Source organism: Pseudopodoces humilis, chromosome 4 (assembly GCF_049639895.1).
Source record: "Pseudopodoces humilis isolate 2021_Gansu_Grassland_sample_001 chromosome 4, ASM4963989v1, whole genome shotgun sequence".
NCBI classification, from domain to species: domain Eukaryota; kingdom Metazoa; phylum Chordata; class Aves; order Passeriformes; family Paridae; genus Pseudopodoces; species Pseudopodoces humilis.
Window position 1 is genome coordinate 70,594,795 of NC_142203.1, and position 25,541 is coordinate 70,620,335.

At 40.3% G+C, this 25,541-nt stretch overlaps 1 protein-coding gene across 9 annotated transcripts in view; it reads right to left on the minus strand.

The window, feature by feature from the left end:
* Positions 1-25,541, minus strand: part of CELF4 (CUGBP Elav-like family member 4) — a 694,539-nt gene that overhangs the window by 289,516 nt on the left and 379,482 nt on the right. For all 9 annotated transcript variants that reach the window (XM_088054586.1, XM_088054584.1, XM_088054582.1 and 6 more), the window contains exon 3: positions 11,915-11,963. In XM_088054586.1, the coding sequence (XP_087910712.1) occupies positions 11,915-11,963 (49 nt within the window). The remainder of the gene's footprint in view (positions 1-11,914; positions 11,964-25,541) is intronic.

A 25,541-nucleotide genomic window follows, 5' to 3' on the forward strand; every position in this document is an offset into this window, starting at 1 on the left:
TGTTTTGTTTTAGGTGGCCTTGGTCCCTGTGAAGAGCCCTCTGTAGAGATGCAGTTGGTATTTAGGGACATTGATATCCTTGCACCCTTGTTTCCACCGCAGTGCCCACAGACCTGCCTCTGTAGCAAGTGGCGTGGTGGCGTAACAGACTCCTTGTTATGTCCCTCAGATATCTGCTAAACCTCAAGCTTTTTCTGCTAGGAGACTTGTACACCAAAGGCATCTGTTTGGTGATCACATTCACCAACCATGTGGTGTGAGAGTGTAGGAGAATGCTCCTTGTCAAGGAGGAGGCTCTGCTGTTGGCTTAAGCTCTTGTGTGTGTTATTCAGGATGTCACTTGCTTTGCATCAGAAGCTGTGTCACCAAAAGGAGCTTTGCTTGTAGGCCATCCTACTGTTTTCTTGCTCCAGACAGAACCTACCTTCACAGCCCCTGACCTAATCTACTCATTTCACTCCTAAGTGTGCAACCCAGCACAACACATTTTGTCACACCTGGGAAGACATTACATGACAACTCTGTATCCAGACACTGTCTCTGGCCATCTTTAGAGACTAATTTTTCAAGGAAAAGATGACCTCTGTCTGCTCTGTGTTGTACAGTGAACCTGGCATCATCATTCCTGGCTGGTCCTCCAGACGCTGCCACAAGAAAGATAACAAATATTTAGATTTCTGATCCAGGGAGTGGAGAGACTGTGTTGGTTTAGTCCAATCTCTAAAGTCATTATAGTCACACAGTCTTCATTCCCCCTTGCCTGTGGTTCTGGCCCATTCTTCCATACCTCTTTTTCATTAGCTATTCATAATAATAATAATGGTCATAGTCACTATGGGAAAAAAAATAAAAACCCAGACAAAGCAGCAAGAATGCAACACATCCAATGTACCTTACGTTGTGGCAATATAATTTCACCTTATTTAGCTGTATGCTTGGAAGTGTTAGTACTTTGTGGTTTGTAATCAGTGCATCTGGCCATTTATCAGTGACTCCAGAGATGGATAAAATAAAGATTTTTGGGAATTAATTACCATTCATATGGCAGTACATGGGCAGGAAGTATTTTATTAACTATCAATTCCTGCATTCAAGGTTTGACCCTAAGAGAAAACATTCCCTCACTAAGGGAAAGCATACGATACTTAAATTACTTTTTCCTTATTTTTAACAGTCTTCCAGTCCTGTTCATTGGGCAGTCTCAACTTGTTTTATGAAACAATCCTGCCCTGGCATGGAACACATTCTCCTCACTTTCCACAAGCATCATAGGCTGCTTCTCCTATGGGAAAAAGACAGAACTGATTCCATCATAAAAGTGTAAGGAATCAGCCCCACAAAGCTGGCTCCAACTATTTGGAAGAACATCATTATTTGGGGAGATTTTCAAAGGGAATATTTAGACACCCAAGGCCCATTGACTTTATGTGAGATTTGAGCAGTGAAACACATTTGACACTTTTGAACACCTCTATTTATCTAACCAAGTTATTTCTGTGGAACTAATGATTAGAGAACCTGAGCACCTAATAATCTTTAATGCATGTATCCTTGCAGCACCAATATTATTTTATAGAAGGAAACTGGAGTCAGAGCAAATGTTCGGCCAATTTTACGTGTATATTCAGACAGTCAAAGGTAATAATAGTCGCCAGATAGAAATGGAGTGAAAATAATAGCCTGATCCTAAGTAACCTCCTCAAGGTCAAGGAGAATATCTGTGGCAAGGCAAGAATTTAAGCCTTAGTCTTCCAAGCTGCAGTCTCTTGCCCTGTGCAGATCTTTCTCTTCCTCTGTGCAGAATCAGGCTGCAAGACTGTCCTTAAAATTGAAAAGAAGGGAAACAGTCCCTCACTAATTGAAGCCAACTGTTTATCCTCCCTGGGGGAAAATGTTTCAGTGCAGTGTTGCCTTGAAAATTACCTCTCTACAAATGATATTACAAGGGACCATATTAATTTTCTATCGCAGATTCCAAAGCAAGCTGTTTTTAAAGATAAAAATATTATTCTTAATTATGAAAACACATTTTAAAGACACTGATGCTACATACCACTACTTTTCATTTCAAGTTTTGGGGAGGTTTTTTGGTTCACTTTCTGTCCTGAGAATGTGAGTGATAGCAAACTAAAATACAAGAAGTCAAAATGGAAATTGACTTTAAAGAGGAATTAAAACTGATCAGATAATCTCTATTGCTCAGGCTGATAGGGATGCAATCCCTCCTATTCTTCCCCTGGTATTATGAAGCAAACATATTAATGAAGAAAGTTACCTTTTCTTTTTAGGACAAACCTGCAACTTCTAAAATCCATAGTTTTTATATAGCAATTGTTATTCATAGATCTTGCCTAGGGTTTCAGAAAAGTCAAGTATCATCCTTCATATGATACAGATAGAAAACTGTGGCCTGAAAAGGTGAAAGTTGTGATTCATCTTACCTCTCTTTAGGTGTCTAAAAGTGAGATATCTAAATCTAAGTTAATTGCCATAGGTTCATTCCTGATTCAGTGAAGAGAGAGAGAAGGGAAACTTTGAAGTATCATTTATCCGATCTGTCTTAGGACAGGATAAATCATAGTCTGGAAGCACCTCTCTCTCTCCACTGTCCATAGGAGGAGGCTGGATGACTAACTTAGCCTATATACTTAATATTTTTGTGATAAAGCTAGAAAAAAAATGAATTCTGCCTGAAATAATGTTCTAAGAACAGTGGCATAGTAGCCCTATTTAAAATTTCTTCTGTCCCTAAGTCTAACACCCTAAGAGGCCCAGATTCTGGGTAGAAGCACTAGACACAGTTTACTCAAAGAGCTAAATTATTTACATAGAGAGGTTTTCTGCCTCCCAAGCTGATTTCATGTGCATACTGCAGAATATATAGCAATTGGAAAATGCTGGGTATGTCACGAAGGAGAGTTTCCAGTATTTCCAGTCTTGAAACTTCTTGCAAGCTGTGATGTTCTAATCTGAGATTTTAGCAGGCAAGAGGCAAAACCCTCCCCACTGAAATTCCAACCCAGAGAAGAGAGTTTTTCTGTGTCAAGACTGGGCTGAGCCAATCTGAGTGTCAACAGCTAAGGGTACTGCACATGGTGCAGACATTTCCTAGCTCCTGCTTTCCAGAAATACCCTGAAAGACTCTAGAGTCAAGGCTATTCACAAGCCTACAATAAATGACTGTTGAGAAGAAGCAGGCAAATATCACAGAATATTCTGAGTTGAAAAGGACCCAAAAGTCCAACTCTTAAGCGAATGACCAATATGAGGCTCAAAACCACAATTTTGGCATTATCAGCTCTACCCTCTAACCAACTGAAGGAATTTTTATGACAAAAAAAATCCACCACTCACCATCTTCATGTGCTGAACACTGGATTCAGTTTATACCATGGACAGCAGTGTAGCCATACTAGGTCTGAAAACAACAACCTTGTTTACCCAGATTCAAGGTTTCAGAAATGGTTAGGTATTTGATTGACATTGATCACACTTGGGCTTAGTTGGATAAACAAATGTACATTAATTACATGTCTATGCCAGATTCATGCCACTCTAAGTTGTCAGAAAAATCTGAAATTTACACCTAGAGTAATCATGGAAGGCAGGAAAAAATCTCTGGGTACCTTCTTAGATTTTTTTGTTGTTTACTATAAAATATGCCTCTTTGTAAAATAAAGGGAAAGAACCCATACAAGAGGTGTAAGGTCAAGCCCCACACACCTAACAGGTTGGTGATTGCATAGGGGCTGTTAGAACAACACTACTCCAAGGGCTGGATTTGGACTCACTGTAAGAACATTTTGATTGTGAATGTCAGACCAAACACTGAAGGAAAAAGCTTGGAAAATTTCAACAAGCAAATGAAATCTCCAAGGTGCGAGCATCAGTCACCCTTACTTTATTTAACATGGGCAGGAAAATGGCCCATATATTTTTTCCCCTAAAATGTTTCATTGAAAGAACAGCAAAACATGCCTTACTTTTTTTAAAAGGAATGCCTCTGTAACCGTAACTAGAAGTTCATCGGTGGAAAAAATACATAATAAATGGCTTGTTATTTCGACTCTTTTGTGAGACAGGTCATTAGAAACTTCATTTGTCTACACAAATTGCACTTATTCAGCTGTATTCTAATAAAATGCACATTGCTTCCAATAAAGGGAATGCATTTGCTATTGATGTGCTATAAACTACTATACAGAGAGGTGTTATTATATTCCTGTGTAATAACAAGCCAATTACAGTGATCAGCAAAACCTTTACAATAAAGTCAATGCACAAAGAGTGATTATCATAATGCATTCTAACTGTTCAGCGCCATAAATGCTTTGCAATTAATTGTGGAGCATATATATAAATGTATTATTAATGCCGTATAAAACCCCATTGACAAGCAACCTTTACATTAAGAAAAAGATACTGGGATTGTTATGTGTCCCCAAGTTCACCTAGGAGGCTGAACTGTATTTACAAAGGTAGAATTTTTTATAGGATTATATTTTTTATTTCCTCCACTCCTCTCCTTCCACTTCTTTTTCCATTTTGCCCTGTTATTGAAGAGAACTCCAAATATCACTCTGCAGTATGAGGGCTCTCCATCACCCACTGCAGCTGATTTTTGGCGCTGTACAAATCCTTCTGTGTACAGCTACAGGCTTTCATTGGTGCCTTAACCCTTTGACACTGACAGCCTTTGCATGAATGCCAAAGGCACTATCTACAAGAAATGAGCAAATAAAAGCATATCACAGCTCAAGCAGACAATAAAGGAGGGGTGTGAAGGAAAAGGGAATCAAAGTTACATAATTGATCAAAAGTTCTGTCGTAGCAAGAAACAGAACCAATATAAAACCTCGAGGAGATGAGCTCCCCAGTCTCTCTCTCCTCCTTCTTGTCAGTAAATTGCTAGGTTACAGACACTTCATGGAAAATGTGCAATGTGGTTTTTGGATTTTGAGTTTTTTTCCTTTGATTCCCCTAATATTTGATTTTAAAAGGTTGTCCTTAGGACATGTGCTAGAACACAATATCCTGTGGATCTTTTCCAGTTCCTATTGATGGGCACACTTCCATCTATTTCAATCACCATGGGAAGGGCAGACGTTTACAAAAGTTTGATATCCCATATATTCTTTCAGCATTTGACTGTGGAATGGAGCACATCAGCCTTCAGCAGAGTCATCAAATATAAAACACTACACATGATGATCTGCTGAAGCCCTTTTTCTCACTCAGAATTAAGTTTTAACAGAGAGTGGAGAGCATGAATGGGGTCATCCATGGCCACTTTGAATTAACTGATCCATTTGCATGCTGGTACATTCTTTCTGCTTGAAAATACAGCTTTCTGAGGACAACAGAGTGGCAGCTGTCAGTAGGGTCATCTAGTGCTGAAATTCCACAATAAACCAAGAGATTTTGATTTACCATTAACTGCTATCAGCACCACAACCAGGTACAGCTAGAAAGAGAAGATTTCCATGAGTACTAAAATGCTTTTTCTAGATCAGGTTTATTCAGGGATGAAGAGAAAAATAGTGCATGTCATAAGACATGCTCAGACCTGAAATAAAATTCAGTGGGCACGTTCTCAGACTGATGCTCAAGTTTGTGGGATACCTTTAGTGGCTGTTTGGTCCTGTGCCCAACCCTTTCCCCAGCCCTTGACAAGACAGACAAACAGGCTTCGAGGCTCTGACATCTTTCCCAGTACTACAGCATGTCCTACAGCCATTCCTCAGGAGCCTTTGACAGTGACACCAAGGTTTGCTGCTGCTCCTGACACTTCCCCAGCCTCTGAGGCAAGAAAGCTGCCTCCCAATTTAATACCAAGATTTTTGCCTAGGTTCTTGATTTTTCATTTTATCTTTTTTTTCTTTCATTCATGAGCTCATCATCACTTTCAATAGACTTTTTTGATAGAATATTAAGTTTATTTTTAACCAGTCATTCCTTCTCTTTAGTGTCCACACAGACATACTGCAATTCAGCACTAGTGGGTAATATTTGATATATAATTAATGGAGGAAAAGATATTTAGATTTGATGTGGGAGTATTTTTTTCAAATGCCTCCTAAAAGAAAGGTCAAAACCAGCTCACCAGGTTTGGGACAAACCTCTGGATGAGGAGATGTATGAGACTTAGGAGGAGGTTTTGACATGGAGTGAGAAAACTTTCAAATTGCAAGAGTTGACAAGAAGGGAGAGAGATGCTCTTTAATCTGTTGTAAACACTGAGGGAAAGAAAGGAGAATATGAGGCCCCGGGTGTAGAAAATTATTTTTTCAGAGGTCTTCACTCTAGACTTCATACAATTTAAAAATGCTGCTCTACAACTAGTAATCAGTAGTACAACATTTTCAGCAAAAGCTAGGATTCATGTGTGCTGTGACCATTTCAAGTCCCTGTCTGTGCCATCCACTACCTGAGCTACAAAAGATCAGTGTGGGCCATACTACACTCAATGGATATGTGCTCATTGGGATCTTTTGCCCAGGTCTGAGATGGAAGAACCATATCGTCTTCCTAAATAGTTTGCCAGTGCCAACTCAGTGCTTACTCCTGCTGAATGAGTGTGTAAACCATTAGAGAAAAAAAAAAAAGTTGAGCAGTTGAGGAAAAAGCTGTGGCAGGCCACAGAAAGGTAAATTGCATGGATTACCACCTTGGAAGAGGATATTCCCTTCACTGCTCTGCAGACTCTTGGGTGGGAAGTCTTTTTAAGGTTTTTACTTGGAACCATCTAGTAAAGTGTCTTCCAAAGAGCTTGATGTTACAGGCAGCACATGTGGATCAGAACTAAGGCAGACATAAGAGCTGCAAAGGTACAACTCTGACACGTGCATAGCCCCAGAACCCAGGGCTTGCACACAGGCACAGCCCAACCTTCAGCAGGGCAGAAGAGAAGATGCTGATCTCTGTCAAGATTTCCCTCTCCTTTCTTATCCTTAAATATCTTCTTCAGACTTTTCCAGTCTAAAGATCTGAGTAACCAACTTACTCTTTACAAAGGGCTTCCAAGGAAGAGGGAGATCATTCCATGTGGGACTGTCATACCAATGTGAAGCCAAATTAAGATGAAGGTAACCAGTCTTGCTTGACTGCAGCACTTAAATAGGCCTAGATCTGGGTTGTACCTGGATGGAAAACTTCCTGAGAGGTTTTGGCCATCTGCACAAGCTGTGTAATTCTGATGGATTAAATGGAAAACAACTAACTATCAAATAGTTACTGGCACCTAGGATAGATTACTCTGCCACCCACAGCAGAGAGACAGCAAATTAGAAACTACCTGCATGAAGTAAGAATTAGACCCAGGCTTTTGTCCCAAATGAAAACTAGGCTTAGAACATGTGGAGAGGCCATTCTGACTCCATCATCATTATTAAGCGGATGGAAGTGTATAAAAAGAAGCAAAACATTGTGCATGAGCAAGGCACACTGTTCTGCTATTAACTCTAATTCAGTTCTTGAACATTTTGCTCTGAATCTGAAACAATCCATGACCACATCCAGGAACAGGTAGAGAAATGCTGCAAGCTAGCTGAAATATGAAGTCCAATCCTTCCAGCTGCCAAACAGCAAAAAATGACACAGCACACACCTCCCTCAAACATGCACGAAAGATAATCTGCCTGAAAGCACAGGCAGAAGCTTTAGCAGATTTCTTGCATGCAGAAAACACTGCAATATGATACACCACAGCCTCTCCTGTAAACCCCTTCACACCCTCTCTTCAGGACACTACACCTTTTCTATTCTAAACCACTTTCTACTTTTCCTTTCTTTAGTCCAGGAGCTTCCTGTTTCTCTTCCATAAAATGCTGGAGGACCCCAAAACCACCATGAAGCCCATTTTGTTAGTGACATTTACAGTGAGGCAGGGCAGCACACCGTGTACATCTTTGCACGCTTTCCTTCACGGACCTTCCTCTGTCCTTTGAGAGGAATGTGGGAGCAGTGGAGCATCTAAGCATCACTAACGGACTGCAACTGGAGCAGCAGGAGAGTCCTTTCCTTTTAAAAAATGTTGCTGCCTGTGCAACGTAGTGGGACCTTGGGGCTGCGTTTATCAGAGGTTAACCCTGCCAGCTGCAGTGAGAGCTGCCCAGTGAGAGCTGGAGATATTGTGGATGAAATAAGAAATGGCTCCAAACTTTTGCCCCAAACCACAAAACAGACTTGAGATCATTCTCCAAGTTTGAGAAACTTTAAGTGATGGATATCTGCAGGCTATTTTTAGAGCTTAATATCAGACAAGGAAACGAGGAAAACCACCTCCACCAAGATGAAAATATAACAAATTCTAACAGTTTAGTTGAGATTTTTGATGTTCAGAATTTTGGTGTGTAATTCTAACTTACATCCCTAAAACTGTATTGGACTAACTAATCTCTGGCAAAGCCGTTTCCATACAGTCAAGATAAAATTTGGCCAAAACACAGGCCAATGAGGGTTTATAAGATATGCTTAATAGAGCTAGACTCAATCTGATTTTTCAGAGCAAAATCTGGACTTGTTCGCTTTCTATCACATTCTATCAATTCTGTTAGTGTTAAAGTCTCTATAAAATCTCAAAGGACTCTGGCCTTCTCATCAGGTGTTTGAATCTTCATGAAATATTTTATAGAAGGAGTACCCCTACAGAACATTTTGTATCTTCACTATGCACATGCATGCAAAAACAGGCAGGAATGTAAAACATAAAATCTTCCCAGTAATTTAGACTATTTCCCTAGAGAAACATATTGAGGACACATCCATTTATTTTTCCCATGGGATTAGGCAAATGTAAATAAAGCCACTTTTTGCTTAAAAGGTTTTCATGCTTTGTCTTGCTCATAGTACAATATAGAGATTAACAAACAAAATAATAAACCCAGAAAAACTATTAAGGGGCACTCAGCATGTCCATTTTGGTGGGTTGACTGTAATTTTTGCCAAAGGATATATTGAACACTTTCCCAAACTTAGATGGTTTAAATTCTAGCTCACAGACACTAAATGCTAACACTCCCTTTCAGTTCAGCTGAGAATTAGGACATAAGGGAGGGTTAAAGACCGAAAAAATCCAGACTCCAGAGCAACAGGAGAAGCTGAGTTGAATCTGGTTGAGGGAGAGAATAAATTTGTGACTCTCATCACCTTTTACTTGTGGAAGAACTTCCTGAAAAATTTGAAGATTCATGTTTTAGCAAAATGCAATTATTTGTCCCCAAAGAAAGCACAGTCTCACTTCCTCAAAATGCTGCTCACCTTTTCCAGTAAAATCCTCCTTGCAAACTGCAGTTTCAGAGGACACTGCATTTTTTGTTAACACTGTGGCCTGGCACCAGAGTTCCTCTTAATCTAGGATGTGTATTCCCTGTAATCCAGAGTGTGGACTTTGGGCAGACCAAAGACTTGTGCTGTGTGGAAGAGCTGCTTCATCTTCCAAGCCCCTCTCCTCCCCCGTGTCCCATCCTGGTACACGGACAGGGTATAATAAGCTACAACTTAAGTTTCTTTGTTGTTTAGGTTGACCTTTATCTTGCAGCCCTAATGAAGCCTTTTGATGTGCTCCTAAAATACACAGCCTCCTTTTTAGCATTCTGTTTGCTGTGCCTGCTTTAACCGGTGGGCTCTTGAAGAATGTAAGTTTTCATACAATGCCTCCCTTGGGTGCCAATTGTTCTTTTCTCCCATAGCTGCCCTTGAGTCATGCCTTCCCGAAACATCACCAGCCCAGAAGCAGCTTGTCAGTGGGGAATTAGGACAACGTGTCTTTCACACCAATGATGAGAGCACCCGCCTAGCCTCTGCATTATCACCACCCTGACAGAAGAAATATGGGAGCAGACTGGATGGGAAAAGATGAGGTTTGTGCGAGATGGGGAGATAATTAGTTAAAATACAATGGGGAGGGGACCATGGGTGTGATAATGTGGATTCAAGCTGCCACTGGAGCCCTTTGCAGTTCAAACCAACGCTACTGAAAGCAGCTGCTCTTAGCAAAGGGGTTTGAAAGCCCTTCCCAGAAATCCAGGCATGTGTTCTCTATTACTGATTTGCATTAAAAAAAAAAAAAGAAAGACAAAAAAAAAAAAAGATTGGGAGCTACATACCCTGTAGGCGCACAAAGCAAATTGGCCAGCCTAATTATTATTTTTTGGTATGTCTAATTAAATGGACAAAAGGCCCTCCCTTCACTCTCGCTGTCGGCAGGAACTCCACTGGAATGTGCATAATGTCCCCTCATTTGCCCAGGCAGCTGAGCCTTTCCGTTTTCCCCTAGGAGATTGGCATTGACAACTGCCCATGGCTTACCCAATTCTACTCAGACACAGAGCCAGATCATCAGACAGGGAGGGAAAGGGGAGGAAATTGACCTGGTTCTATTGAAAACCACTGGACAATGCTGTAGGGTGTGACATGTCTTCGTTGCAAGTCAGAAATATGCCCTGGTCCTTGAATGCAGAACTTGCCAGATCCCATCAGATTCTTTTAACCAAATTTTCCCAAATTTTCTTTAGAGAGGCTCTGAAGGTGCAATATTTACCCCTGAGATTTCTGGTGTTTTTCCAGCACTCAGTTCTCCTGTTGTTCAATTATATGGCATCACAGTTCTTCCTTACAGAACCCCTCTAGACCTGTGGTTTCACCAGCCTGTAACACAATCCCTTTAACTACAAGCTACGTACAAAGTCTTCCAATGACTTGAGTCACTGGAGAGTTTCAGCCTCACACTGACACAGACAAAGTCCCTGAAATCCACAGCTTTCAAATGAAAAGAGAGAGAACATGGTGCCTTTTGTCTGTGAGGCATTTTTCTCCTTTTAAGTAGCTGCTGCCAAAGATTTCCACTAATGCCAGCACAAAGATAGTCATCCCACAAATGAAGAAGAGTTTATATTTATGGTGGAAATTGAAGAGTTTTCAGACATCGAAGAGCCACATCATTACTAAATGACAAAATCTACTCCCACATTTATCTGATACATAAGCACTAGAGGTTTTTACTGAAAAGATGAGGAAAAGACTCTCTATTCTTTTCCCAAAGAGATAGGGATGGAGAGGAAGAGAACATGTCATTATATATATGTATGTGTATATATATAAATGTACAGATACAAGAAAAAAATAGCAGGATGGTAATTTATCCACCATAACAGACCATCTCACACTCTCTCAGTGATCTGTGTGTTTGATCTGACAAACAGGCTCCTATTAGAAGAATATGGTGAAGTATCACCACATCAGTTCAGGTAAAAAACCTTTTACAGGAAACACCTCATCACTGGTGATCTATTGAACAATCACTTAACAAAGCCTTCCAAATCCACTGTGTAGAATGGAAAAGCAAAATACCAGCTCCTGATTTCAGCTACACCTGTGCAAATCCTGAATAACTCCCTGGGTCTGAGAGAAGTCTTCAGTTTCCACAACAGGTTTATCCACATAAGCTGATACAGGTGCAGAAAACTCCGCCAGCTCAGAGTTTGCTTTTTCCAGATGTAGAGTTGCTTCAGTGCAAGCAGAAACAACATGGTCAGAGAAACCATAAAATATCTGCTTTATCCTAACCAAATTAAACTCCTTTACAGCTCAGGCTGGCAAAGGTCTGAAAAAAACCTCCATTGTTGTCCACTGCTGTTAAACTTTGTTAAGTCAGTGTCTGATGCTTCACTTCTTAACGAGGCAGTTATTTGTTTCTCAGGCAATCACTGGCACCTGCCTGCCTTTTAAAATCAAATAATAATTGAATATGAGGAAAGTGTGACGAAGTAAAGGAGATTTAATAAAGAGAATCTTTGCTGCGGAGGGAATTTCTTTGGCAGTGATTACGTTACTAATTGATCAGCACATTGCCTGAGAGAAGCCAGAGACAACAATTATATTTAGCACTGTGGCTGAAAGCAATGCAGTCAACTACCTCCTCGGCTTTCGCTGTCCGCTGGCTTCACCTGGATCGGTCTGTTCATCTGTAAGGAAGAACAAAGACAGGCATGTAATTAATGGAGGAGTCAGACATTCATATACAGAGGCTTGCTTTGCTTCTTTACTGCGCGTCATAATTAGCACCAGTATTTACTCCGCAAGGGGGGAAAAAAGCAATTAGTGAACAAAGAACTAACCATGGAGTGCAGGCTGCAGCTTGGTCTGAGGCAAATAAATCAGTGCCACTCCTCTTACCTGACAGTGGCTTTGTTGAATCACATTGGGAGAGGGATCTGACTCATTTCACACAGGTCATGAAATTTTAAACGTCACTTTTAAAATTTCTAATAGTTTCCTCTGGAAACACTGGTACGTGAGAGAAGTGCCTTGCCAGAATATCAGGATCAGTGAAACTTAAATTGCAAAAATTTCTTGAGATTGGCATGGTGAAAAGGAAATTGAAAAACTAATTCCACTTCTACTGTTAGCTCAGTAGGATATTCATGTGTAACATGCAGCCTCCATTTCAAACTTGGGGAGAGGTATTTGAGTCTTATTTATCCACATGCTTCAGGAGTGCTGCATACTGAGAATTTTCTGGGAGCTGAGGACCAGATGCTCTTTCTATTGCTTTTTCAGATATCCTTTTCCTTCCTCATATCACAATATATGTGAGTTTAAAAACCCTGCCACTGTGCTGTGAATAGGTTTTCTGTTATTGAAATTATCCCTCTCACTCAACAAAATCATTTGGGACCATCAGTATCCCCAGAGCTTCTCACTCCCAGGAGAGAGGGCAACAGATGCTCACAATGTTCTTCACTGGCAGTCCCTAACATGATGTGGGTGCCTGAAGAACAGGGATGAGGATATACCACTCCTGTCAACAGCCAGAGGTGCAGATTGGATCAGAACCAGCTAAGAATTTAATCTGAAATCCCCTCCCTCCCTCATACTCCTTGTCACACAAAGCAATCAATACCCCATACAGATGGACTATTCAAAATATCTTTCTATGTGTGACCACCTCTGAGCAGAATGAAAATATCTTTTTTGATTTGTCAGCCAACAAAGAAAGTACAACTTCAAACAAGCATCACAAGGAGCATGAGGTCAGAAGGCAATAGGAATCTCCTAACATATGTCTTCCCAAAAAAGTCAGACCACAAATTGGCTGATGAGTGTCACAGGATGCCTTCAGGGAATAATATCCATCCCTTATTTGTGGCTAATCACAGTTGGGCAGCAAGGATATTAATTTTATTTCACCTTTTTTTTTTTTTTGCCTATTTTTTGCCTTTTTTATTTTTTATTTTTTGGAAAGTGCTTCATAAAAACTTAGATTTATTCTAATTGCTTTACACACATATTTAGTAATAACAAGTTATCAAGCTGGCTGACAAGTAGGTTAAGATGATGAAGATCCTGCTGTATTGTTGTCTCCAGAGGAAAATGTACTTATCCATAAACTGACTGCAGTTATACTCACTCTGGAAGAGAAGGATCCATGGCTACAGATGCTACTGAGCAGTTCCTGCTCTGCCCTATGCCTATATCATCCAACAAAATCCAGACAGCTGAAGTGTTAAAACCAATAAAGAAAGGTAAAAATTAAACCTTGTATCAGCCCTTGCTTCTGCCACAGCAGAGACCTCTTGCTCACATGGGTACCACAGAATATTAGCAGGGCAAGGGTGATACACGGAGCGGCAGCAGGACAGATATCCTGCCAGAGGGCTCCTTTACACCCACGTGTGGGCAGCTAGCTCACACACATTCAAAGATCTGACATCACACAGGTGAGGAGAGTATGTAACTCCAAATGTATAGAAAGTGTAAATTTAAGCCACTCTTAAGCTTGGTGTTTGAGACATAAACAGTCTTTTGCAGTGCCAGTTCCTCCCTACTGTTTTCTGCCTGTTCCTCTTTGCATTTAGACTTAGCTGAGATGATCCCTGTCTTGCTTCTCATGTGCAGGACAATGAAGCCAAATTACCCAGCTGCTTCCCTCAGCTGCCCAACCTCTGACTCTTGGTGTTGGCAGCAGGTTGGTGTTGACCATCCACGTACCAGTGTCTGACTGAGACCTGGTTGCTTCCAACACTTGCACCCTTATTACAAATTATGGGTTCCTGATGTGGACCTTACGGCTAATCCAACTCCTATGGTCAGGGGAGGGGGGTCAGTGGTCCCTGGTGCTCATTCCAAGACAACCAGAACCTGCATCCCAAGCAGTCAGTGAGAGAAATAGCCACAGAAGCCAGGAATTTATGGCAGGTGTGCAGAATTCAGCCTTGGGAGGCAAAGTCTGGAGTCCAAATGGACACAGCCTTGAGGTGCAGAACATCCATAAATCTACCCACATAGGTACTGATCTGAAGCATGCTAAAATCCATGAAAACTTGCACTGAGCTCAAGTAACTTTTGGATCCAACCTTGAAAAAAACTACAGACTTCATCCTTCTTTTTGAGTTGAATGAAGTGAGTTTATACAAGGCAGAGGACATTCTCAGACCCTTTGGCAAAAATGAAAGGAAACAAATATTTGTCTGGACTTTGATTATTTTTTTTGGTTTGGTTGTTCTGGGTTGCTTTGTGGTTTTTTTGTTTGTTTGTTAATTTATTTTGTTTTGTTTTTGGTGTTTTGTTGTTATTGTTTTTCTTTTTCTGAGCTTGAGGAATGAGAAAAAATAAGTCAATCCCAAAGAAAGAAAAGAAATAGAGTGAAGGAATAAGCATCCAACAAAGGAAGAAAAAACTGGGGAAATTAATAAGTAAAAGGCTAGTGTAATTTAATGTACACTATGATTTATACACTTGACAATTTCTTTATAGACCAAAGAGAAAGTGCTGCCTGAACGGAGCCCATAATACAAATTGAGATCATCTTGACATGAAAGACACCAATTATAGGGAGAAACACTGAGAGGAAAATAATTAAGTTTCCTTTCTCCATCTATGGATTTTCTTTTTTTTTCTCACACAGATATTCTGGGAGGAAGGACTTGTCACAGGAACCAGAAAAGGGCTAAGTGGGGAAATAAAATGGCAGAACTTCCTCAGTCTGGGGAAATGCTTTCCTGGGGAGAAGGGAATTCAGATATTCAAGTTCCCTGCTTATTTTTTTTCCCGAAATTGCCATAAATTAAGTGGTATGAAACCAAAGTTTATACTCCAAAATGCAGCCTTCTGAAGAGTGTTTGGGTAAATACTGATATGGACAGCTTTAATATCTGTCCTGTCCTGGTGTACCCTGAGAGTGTGACAGGAGAAAGAATATTTGTCAGACAGAAAATCTGATTAATACAATCTAGAAATCAACTTGGGGTCTGTGGAATTACAAATGTGGCTGCAAGGTGTTATTGAAACCTGACACTGGAGGGCTTCAAAAATGATTTGGCTACATGGGAAAAAACCTAGGACAGGCTGACCCAGCATCTGAACTGGTAGAAGGAGTGAGTGTTCTCTGTTAGGCTTTCCTGTAGGATGTTCTACATTCCTGTCCTTTCAATGGTCCTTCTTTCCTCTGCTCATGGGTGTCCTTTGTGCTCTCATTTGAAATGTGACCATGCCTCCTTGTTCTGTGTTATCCCTGTTGGGATACCACTCAGAAAGGAGTAAACTGTTTCACCATTTGTTAGTCTCAAAAGCATTTCTCTCCTCTTTAAATTCTCTACCATCCTTTAAGACCTGACTAAATTTTTTTCTTCTCTCCATAATATGGAGATGTCTGACTTTATGGTACCAGAATGCTCTATAGTTATAAAACCATTATAAATCAGGACAATGTTTATCCTCATTCATGATTCAGAGTCCCATTTGGCCAGGAATTTACTTTGAAGTGCTTTGCTCGACTACAATTTTGTAGCAAAGTTGTGCTGAGGACCACTGAGACACAAAGATTTAGGCAAGAGCCAAATAATTTAATTTGGATCTCTGGTTACATATATAGGCACAGTTTTCAAAGAAGTGGTGAGAGAGTGACACACCAGAGTTTTAGTCACAACTGTGCTCCCACTGTGGAGTCAGGAAAAGCCTGTGGCTCAGGCTCCCCATCTGTTCTGGGAAGAAGTACCACCGCAGCTGTGTGTAAGCCTATTTCAGGAAAAGGGGTTGTGTGTCCTTTTCCCACAAATGCCATAAATATTTGTGTTGATGGTGGAGTTAGAACTTCATGTGCATCACACTTCTCATTTTTCTGTGATTCTTTACAGGTTCCTCTCTGCTGAGTATCACTTTTACTATCACCTTTTCAAACCTTAGGCAAGGTGATCATACTTGATATGCTTCATATCCTTCATTTTGGATTGTCCTTCCTTTTTTTTTTTTTGCCAAAAAACAGCCCATCCAAATTATGCCAGAAGTCACCATCTCACACCAAATTGCCACTGCCCCACCTACCCCCACCCCAATACTCCCAGCAAGTAGAAACACAACATCATTTTTCATGTCCAATTACAGCCACTGTGGTGCCACTGTTAAAAGACAGCGCAGGTACCCCTGTCAAAAAGGGTTTGAGTTACAAGAAGCGATGAATTATAGCAAGCCCTTTTTCAATTCTCCACAGAAATGAAATGTCAGAGCTTGCTGCTGTATTTTTCTCAGCACCATCAGCTACAGGCCACTGCAGGAATTAGACAGGGGACAGACGCTTTTCTGCATCATGATTTTTCTTTTCCTAAGGTTGTCGTTTTTTTTCCCCCCACAAACCTTTTTCTGCTCCCTCTGGCTTTGATATTAATTTAGAGCAGGTAGAAGGATCACCTGGGAAAGAAGAGTAGGAAGCAGAGACAGAGGATTTCTCACTGTCTCCATCTTTCTTCCTCTCACTGTTCCTGCTATCCTCTTCCTTCTTTTCTCACCCACGTTTTCATTGCTCATCAAGGTACCTTGTGTTTTTAAGTAGATCTAGGACTCTACTTGAGAATGAACAGAGAGTTAAAAAAAAAGAAATGGGAAAAAGAAAAAAACCCTGAAAAATATGAAGATATCCTGAACAGCTTAAAATGTGCTCTGAGACAGGAAGAAAAAATGAAAAATGAGTAGATTACTGAAGATGAATTAAATGCCACTAATAGTTAGGAAGATCATGACCAAGAAGACAGGTATGTTGGAGATAATCTGCTGGTTCTGCTTAAAGTTGATGTCATTTCAGGAGACAAAAAGTTATTCTAGAGCTTGTGTGCTTTATAGGACCATGGAAGATTATTCTGGTGATCATCTAAATAATAATAATAGTAATAATAGTAATAATAATAATAATAATAATAATAATAATAATAATAATAGTAATAATATTTTCACTGTCCTTAGATGTCTCAAAAAAAAATTGAATACTCCTTGAGGACATACTGGGGGCTTTGGTTTGTATCAAAAACCATGACGAAAGGATTTCTGCTGCTCATGTTTCCAGAATTTCCCAAAGAATGTAAAAAAGGAAGAAGTGCTAACCCCTGGCAAGGCCTGTTTCCAGCTCTCTGCTGGGCTTCTGGGTGATTTTGGACACATCATTACATCTGCCTCTTTCTCAACTTTTTATTCTACATAAAGATATCATCATGTATTATGAAGATGGTTGATGGAAAAAAAAAAGTATTTGATTCTGGTTTCAAATAAACAAACAAACAAACAAACTTCTAATAGTTTCTATGCTTGAATTATATGGACAGACATAATAGCAAGTACCAAACTCTTCATGCTCAGTGCTGTTGTGTTTAGCATTGTTCAGGCATCAGCCCCCTAAATCAATGATGAAACTCAGCTGAAACCTAATCTTGAAGGATGCCAGCTAGCAGGTCTTAGCAAATGTTAATTAGGCACTCCTACTTCTCTGTAATTGCTGGTTAACTTAATGGAAAAAAAAAATCCCATCCTAGAGCAACTTCTTCCCTAAAAATAATATTAGTTCTTGATGGTCTCATGACATATGATGTCATGAGCTCAGATGTTAATTGGAGCTAGGAATAGTTTAACACCTGCTCTGAAAATTTAAGAAAATATGTTTACTATTTATTTCTTTGGTGCAACAAGATTTTCTGTTTAAAATCTTGCTCCAAAACACTATGAAGAATTTCATTTTACCATTTCTGTCAGCAGAATCTGCCATGAGTCTTTTCTGAGTCTGCCATGTGCACAATAGTAATTCCTCTGAATTCAATGCAGCTATTTATGTGAGCAAAGGTATTGGCAGGAATGTGTTTGTAGGAGTGGGTCGTAATTTTTAAAGCATTGAACAAAATCTGCCCTGATAGAGGGCCCTAAGGAAACGCAAAGTATATCAGTGTCAAAGTTGAAAAAGCCAAGAAAATCACCTACAATTGAATTGTGTATGTGTAATTGTAAAGTTCAAGTAAATCACTCTGTACCTGATTCTGAGTGACATAATTGAATTACAGTGATCTAAACTAGATAGCCATAAGCATGAATCCAAAGCAATCTCCTTTCTCTGAAGAAAAACAACAAAGTCAGGGCTCAGGTGCTCAACTCATGGAAATTTCTCCAAAAGCTACAGAATCTGGAAGGTTTCTTCACCACAGTTTAGCTGTGCAAGTAGACACCTGTATTTGTCTGTTTCAGCTGTAATACATAGAGAAATCTATCCCCATAGGAATAGAGGTAAGTGTTGTGTTTGCATGGGTTGATGTGTAATTACACATTAACCACATTTACTGTGGGCACTCCAAATTGATACAATGTTGGATTAATGAAAGAATAAGGAAGGGAAGTATTTTAGAAGTTTGTTTAAAAAAAAAAAATCAAACTAAATCACATAGGTTTACCTTGCTTGTAAATAATTTCCTCTGAAATTACTATCCCAAACCTTATTTTGGTAAAGGACTTTAATTCTTTCCCACCACCCTCTTCCCCACCTGTTGAGATGTGCCATGGATATGCACACTAACAGATGAGATGACCTGAAATGGCAATGTGTGAAATATGAAAAAATACCCATTGAAGGGTCTGACCTTTCCAAATCAGTCAATGTTCTGGTGCCTACCCCTGAGAATGATTGCTACCGGCCATCCCTGCTCTCTGAGAGTATTTTCTATATATCATATAAAAAACATTATAACCCATCTGTCTAACTATTGATTCATCTTTCTCCTTTTCTCCTGTGTATAGATGAACCTAGAGGGGCTCCAGTTCAGTTCATGCTCACGTTCACAAGTCTGCAGCTCCAAATACAAAACTTCTTCCTCACAGAACAGTTTTGAATTTTAAGAAACTACAGATCTTGTAGTAATAAGCAAATAGAGGCTTTCCAATACAAAAAATCATTTGGTTTGTTCCTGGGGTAGCTGAGCATGTAGTGTTCAGTCTTATGGTGTCTCTGGTTTTAAATGAAGTGGTGTGGGGTAAAGGGAGAACTCAGTCTTCAGCATGTTTGAGGACAAAATGCAGGATGCTTGGAATGAAGCCTCATTTTCCAAAATGAGAGAGGCAGGACTGACTTTTTTCTTCTTCTTTTTATTTATTTTTTAGTATTCATATCTTATAAATATTGTTTCATATGCAAATCTGTATGTGAAAGAGACAGCAGGAGAATCCCGTAAAGTTTTGGGCAGTCACACTGTAAAAATGGTGTTCAACAGGTCTATTTTCACTCACTAGACTGTGCTGCCACACAGTACCTTAGTGACTAAGAACAGAAAGATGATGTCCTGATCACCCAGATGGGTGTTTATTGCACTCATGGATCTTGCTTGGCTAATGCACTTGACCTTTCTTTCCTGGAAAAGAAGGGTGTCTTGTGGATGAAGATATTTGAAAATGTGTCTGTAGCCCCAGCCCCTTCACAAGAATGAGAAGTCCCCGAACACTAAGTGAGTACTCTCCAGCATGTAAAGAGTACCAGGACTGGCCCTCTGGTCATGCTAAGCTACATAAAAAGGTCTATTTCTATGTGTATCCTGACAGCAGACGTATAACTCTTGAATGAACATGCTGCTCATTAAATCTCATTCCCTGCTGATACAATGAGCAACCACAATGTGAAGTTCTGTTCATAAACACATCAAATTCTAATATAAAACTAAGTCAGTCTTTTGCTGGCCTTTCCTCCCTTCCTCCCTAGTATCAGTAGGGAAAATTCTTCCACAATCCCATCTTCTAATTTCCCTCTTGAGTTTATTTCAAGATAATTTGATTCCAAATTTGTGCCCATACACCTTCTGTTGAAAATCATTCTTCTCTATCCCTAACTTTTTCAATTGTATTTAACAATACAAACTTAGCATGTATTGAGTTGAAAGAGACCTCATTCTCTTTCAGCCTAGACACTGTGATCCCAAACTCCTTCAAGGCAGAGCAACAGCATAGTTATAGAATGATGGAATCATTAATGTTGGAGAAGACCTCTAGGATCACCAAATACAACTGCTAATACAACACTAACAAGCCCACCACTAAACCATGCCCCCAAATGTTCCATCTACAAGTTTTTTTAACACTTCCAGGGATGATGGCTCCACCACTTCCCTTGGCAGTCTGCTCCAATGATTGACCACCCTTTTGGTAAAGAAATTTTTCTTAACAACCAACTTCAATGTCCCCTAGCACAACTTAGAGCATTTCCTCTTGTCCTATCACTTGTTATGTGGGAGAAGAGATCAACCTCCGCTTGGCAATGATCCCCTTCCAATTTTAGAGTGACAAGGTCTCCCCTGAGCCTCCTCTCCTCTAGGCTGAGCACTCAATGTCCCCCAGCATATGAAGGCAGTCCATATGGATACAACAAATATGGTCTTACACTAAAAAGCATGGATCCTGGCCCTGCTGATGGCTAAATGCATGTACATGGCATCACAGCACTTAAATGAGTGATGAGAACATGTGCTGAGGGTCCTGGATCAGTGTGTGTTCAGCTAAGGTGTTTTCAATTGTGGATCTGCCTCTGCCTGCACCTCCCAGCTGAAAGCTCCCCCTCAGACCTCACATCCCAGCAGTCCCATAGGTGCTCTCGGTGTTATTCTGCTGCTGTCTGTTGGGCAGGTGGGGTGTTCTCTGCATGTGGGGAACACCATGGTCACACAGAGCCCAGGGGACGACTTGGCAAGGACACGGGTAGGACAGCAGTCAGGTCAGAGAGACAGTTGTACTGCTGAAGGCATTGTAGACATAACCCTTGTTCCCTCACTAGGAGATGAACATCTGCTCTTGTCTCTCCCTTATCCTGAGCCCATGACCTCTGGCTATTGGAACTTTCCTGCTGTGCTCTTCCCTCACTGGGCTTTATCTCTTCTTCTGAAGCAAGACCCAAATGTTGCCTTTGCCACTAATGGTTGCTTGGCTTGACTCTGCAGACTTTAGGCAAGGCCAAGCTCCATTGACTTCAGTGCTTTGAGTGCAAAAAGACCTTGGCCACCTTCCATCCAAGAAGATTAGACCTTCTGTGCTTGTAGCTTTGTATGCCTGGCCACAAAGATAAGAACCACAGCCAGCCCTTTTGCCTGTGGAGAAATGCTTTCCACAGCACTGCCATTTAACAAACAACTGAGTAAGCTGTGTAAATTAACTAGCTGCTTTCACCCACTGCCAGGACCATGAAATACAGGCTCTCTCACTGATCTAAATGTGCAGGTAGCTTCAGAGCATGACTTTAAACCCAGCCTCCCCAAGAACTGAAAGAGGTTCTCACTGGGTTAACATTGCAAGCAGGGTTTTCCTTAGTGCTGGGTTAGATACACCCTGAGCCAGAAAGTGTTTTTCCTCCACCACTGGTCCTGCTTTCAAGGTTAGTGTGTTCACTCTCTTCCTCCTACCCTAATTTCCCTTTTTCCAAAGGTTAAAGTCACCTGCTTGGTACAGTATAACAGAGAGCAGTCCATTACCTGAGTTCTGAACCACCGGAGGCCCAGACCTAAACCTATTACAAGTAGAATGCTCTGGCATTTCTGAAGCACAAGAGCTTCCATATCAAGGTTTATCCCTATCCTATGCAGGTGTTATGGTTGTGCTCTCCTTTCAGTTTTATTAACAAACAAATAAAGTTTAATATTTTTTTTCTAGACAGCCTGAAACAAGTTACATTTGAGCAGAAGAACCCCCAGCAGCCATGCCACCTTATCCACTGACTTGTCTAAGCTGGTTTGAAATCACACTTCAAATTAGATGTGTGAACACTTTGTTCTGATGATAAGCCCCTTTAGCTGTGCACTGGATCAGGGCTGCAGCTCCTGAGCTGGCAAAAGGAAAATAAAAAATAATTTTACAAAAAAGAAAACAAACAAGGAAAGACTCAGAGGAAGAATAAGATTATCTTAATCTTGATAGTGCCCCTTTAGAGAAAATCTTCTGTGAAGGGACTTAAGAGTATTAACTTTTTCTTTTGCCCTCCTTCACAGCTAGGAAATGCATACAGTGTGATTTTAAGCCCATCCAGATGTTCAAGTTATCCTCAGTTTCTATAAGCAAATGAATAAGCACAAGCTGGAACCTTGTAAATTTTAGTAGAGCCGTCAAAAAGGGGAAAAACAAAAATCCATAAGTTCCCAAATATTTTTTGAATTGGGAAAAGCATGGAAAGCTTGAAAAAACCCCAAACACTGAAACAAAACCCCAAAATCATTCTGGATTTCAGACCCTCAGTGCAATTCTCTGTACCAGTTTTAGGTATCAGGCCCTCCAGTGCAAAAGGAGCTACCTCTCACTCCCATCTATGTATAACTGGTATCATCTGGTCCTATGTTTTGACAATTATCTGTAACATAATTACCAGACTGATGAGTCTCGCTGATTAATTATGCCATCCTTCAAAGTTGATCTGGGTACTTAAAATAAACAAACACCCTGGTTGGGTAACAAAGGTGATTTTCTCCCTCTGTTGCAGGCAACAAAGGCTAGCAAGCTCATTCCACTATGTAGGGATGTGGTCAGAGACTCACAGAGATTGGTTTCTGATCTGTCATTAAATTGGAGCTGCTTCTCCTCTGGTCCCTGACCGCACCCTGCCTTCCCCCCACCCCGAATGATAAATATTTCCCCTCTGCTGAGAGCTATCCAACAAAATTAGTGTCTGATACTAATGCTTCACTGATGCTGTCCTCCTCTAATTATGCCTAAATATTGCCTTTCTTTCTTTACTGCTTTGAACAACCACTTTTTTCTTTTCCTTTCTGTTTTTTTTTCTTTTTTTTTTTTTTCCTTTTTTTTTTTTTGCATCAACATGTACCAAAGCATTAAACAAGACATTCCATTAATTTCTTCATCATCATAACTTAAGCCTGGGACATACCCTTTAAATATTCATTCAGCTATGAAAACTGGGCATTAAAATTTTAATAATGTCAAGCTCATTTGAACTGAGCTCCTGGGGGACTATTACGATACAATTAGAATAAATATGATGATTGATTTGGTGTAAAGGTTCACCTGTCCACATGTGTTAGTGGCCAGAAGCAGCGTGCCACCTCTGGCACCACAGGCAATAGCTCCAAGTTATTTAAAGTTATTTACTCCCTCCCTCATCACCCCCATTCCCACTCGCTTGAGAGCTTGACCCCCTCACTCCCTCACACAGAATGTCCAGCTTGGATTAAGCTGGAAGAGACAAAGCAGAGGGGCATCACTAGGAACTGCATCCAGCAGCACTCTCCTCCTTCCACCCCCTCCTTGTGCTGCGGCTGACGAGGGAGTGTTTTCAGACACCAACAAGTTCAGCTATAAACTTTAATGGTTTGGCCATGAACCTTTTGTAGCGTGTGTGTCTGAGCTCCTGGGCTCTGCTGCTCCTGGGTAGATGGGTAGCAAGCCCTAGGCAACACTGACATGTCCAAACCAGCTCAGAGGGGAGCAAGGATTGTGCTTCCTAGCAGGATCTGTCCGAAATCACAGCGCAGAGAGAGTCTCTGAGGGGATGCTAAGAGTAAAAAAAATGCAGAGGGGGAAACTGAGCAGGACATCACACTGCTTAAGGAGGCTTCTGTTTCAAATGCAGGATGTTCTCAAATGCACAGGCAGATAATTAAAAGATTTTGGTCCACTGGGTGCTGAGCATATTTGAAAATTTGGGCCAGATTGTACTTTCTCTCTCTGCAGTGTGAATTGGGTGCTACATGGTGTAAATATGAAAGGAGATAAAATGGAGCCATCACCACTGAGAACAATCATAGAGCTTTTTTTTTTTTAATCATCTACTTTAAATAAACTACTCATTAATTCTTCGAATAAGGGTAAAATGCAAACCTCTCTGCATTTAAAGGTAACCCTGATCCAGCCCTGCTTGCAAACACTGCCAGAACCTCCAGCTTTTGGGGCTTTACCATCAGTCTCCTGACATATGGTGCTTCCCTTAAATCTTCAGCTTCTGGACCTGAGCAACTTTTTAACAAGAATTTTAATTACAAAATAAAAGGAAAACCTTAATGCTCAACATATCACTCAAAGAAAACACTCAAAGAAAAAAAAATTTGAAAATAAATTTTCTCATATTTATATTACCTTATCATGCAGGATTGCTTGAGATAATTTATGCTGATGCATCTTTATGGTTGGCAATGCTAATTATTAGAAACAGTATTTGATTTTCATTGGTTTCAGCTTCTTTTTTCCTCTTAGTATTTTGCTAAAAGTATAAACTGATCCTAAATCTGTCTCTTTCAGATTCAAATAAAGTACAGCTCCTTTTCCTATTTATTTCTTTATTTCTGTAGTATTTATTTCATCTTTATTTCTGTAGTATTTAGTTTTAATATTAACTTTTAGCAATACTTCACTGTTACTTACTTTTACAGTCCTACAGTCCTACCCCTACCACTTCTAAAAAAAAAAATTAAAAATTAACTCAACCCATTGCACATTACAATATGGAGACAATAAAGGGAGAAAATGGTCACTTGGTGTTGATTTTCTCTGAAGGAAATAGCAATTTGGGAAACCTTCTTACTGTGAATGCAGACTGTAGAAAGATACGGCCTTTTATGCTTTTCCGAAGTCTATTACCTATCATCTCCTTCCCCACTAAGTTTCCTCCATGGAAAAAGGGGTTAGACAGTAATCTTTACCTTCAGGGCCCATTGTGAGGATTAATTAGATACTATTCCTACAAAATTGTAAAGTTTTAAGATGCTATATGAGCTCTCACTGTTATTATAACATGCCATACCTGCATAAAGTCTACCACTGCAATATTACCCCTTGGTTGTTCAAGACTACAGAACTGCTGCTTCTAATTGAGTTAATGGCTTCATAGGTTGGTAATTTAATAAAACAGACTGCTTAAACCAGCAAGGTTTTGATTAAATGGGGTGTGTGCAAAGGGGAATTTATATTTGTTAGAAGCTCTATGAATCCAAGGTATCAAGGCATGGAAAATGCTGGTATAAAAGTCCCTTACACAGAGAGGAAGGAAGGACAGAGCTGAAAGCCATGAAATCATGGAAAATCTCGAGTTGTAAGGGACCTATAATGATCATTGTAGTGTACCTAACACTCATCTATATGACTTGGAGCATTGTTTAAATGCTCCTTTAACTATGACAGGCCTTTTGACAGGCTCCTTTAACTATGACAGGTGCTCTTTTGAGCCTGTCCCAGTGACCAGACACCCACTCAGTGAAGAACCTTTTCCCAGAGTTTAGGCTGAACTTCCCCAGACACAGTTTTATTCCACGAGGGAGCTAGGA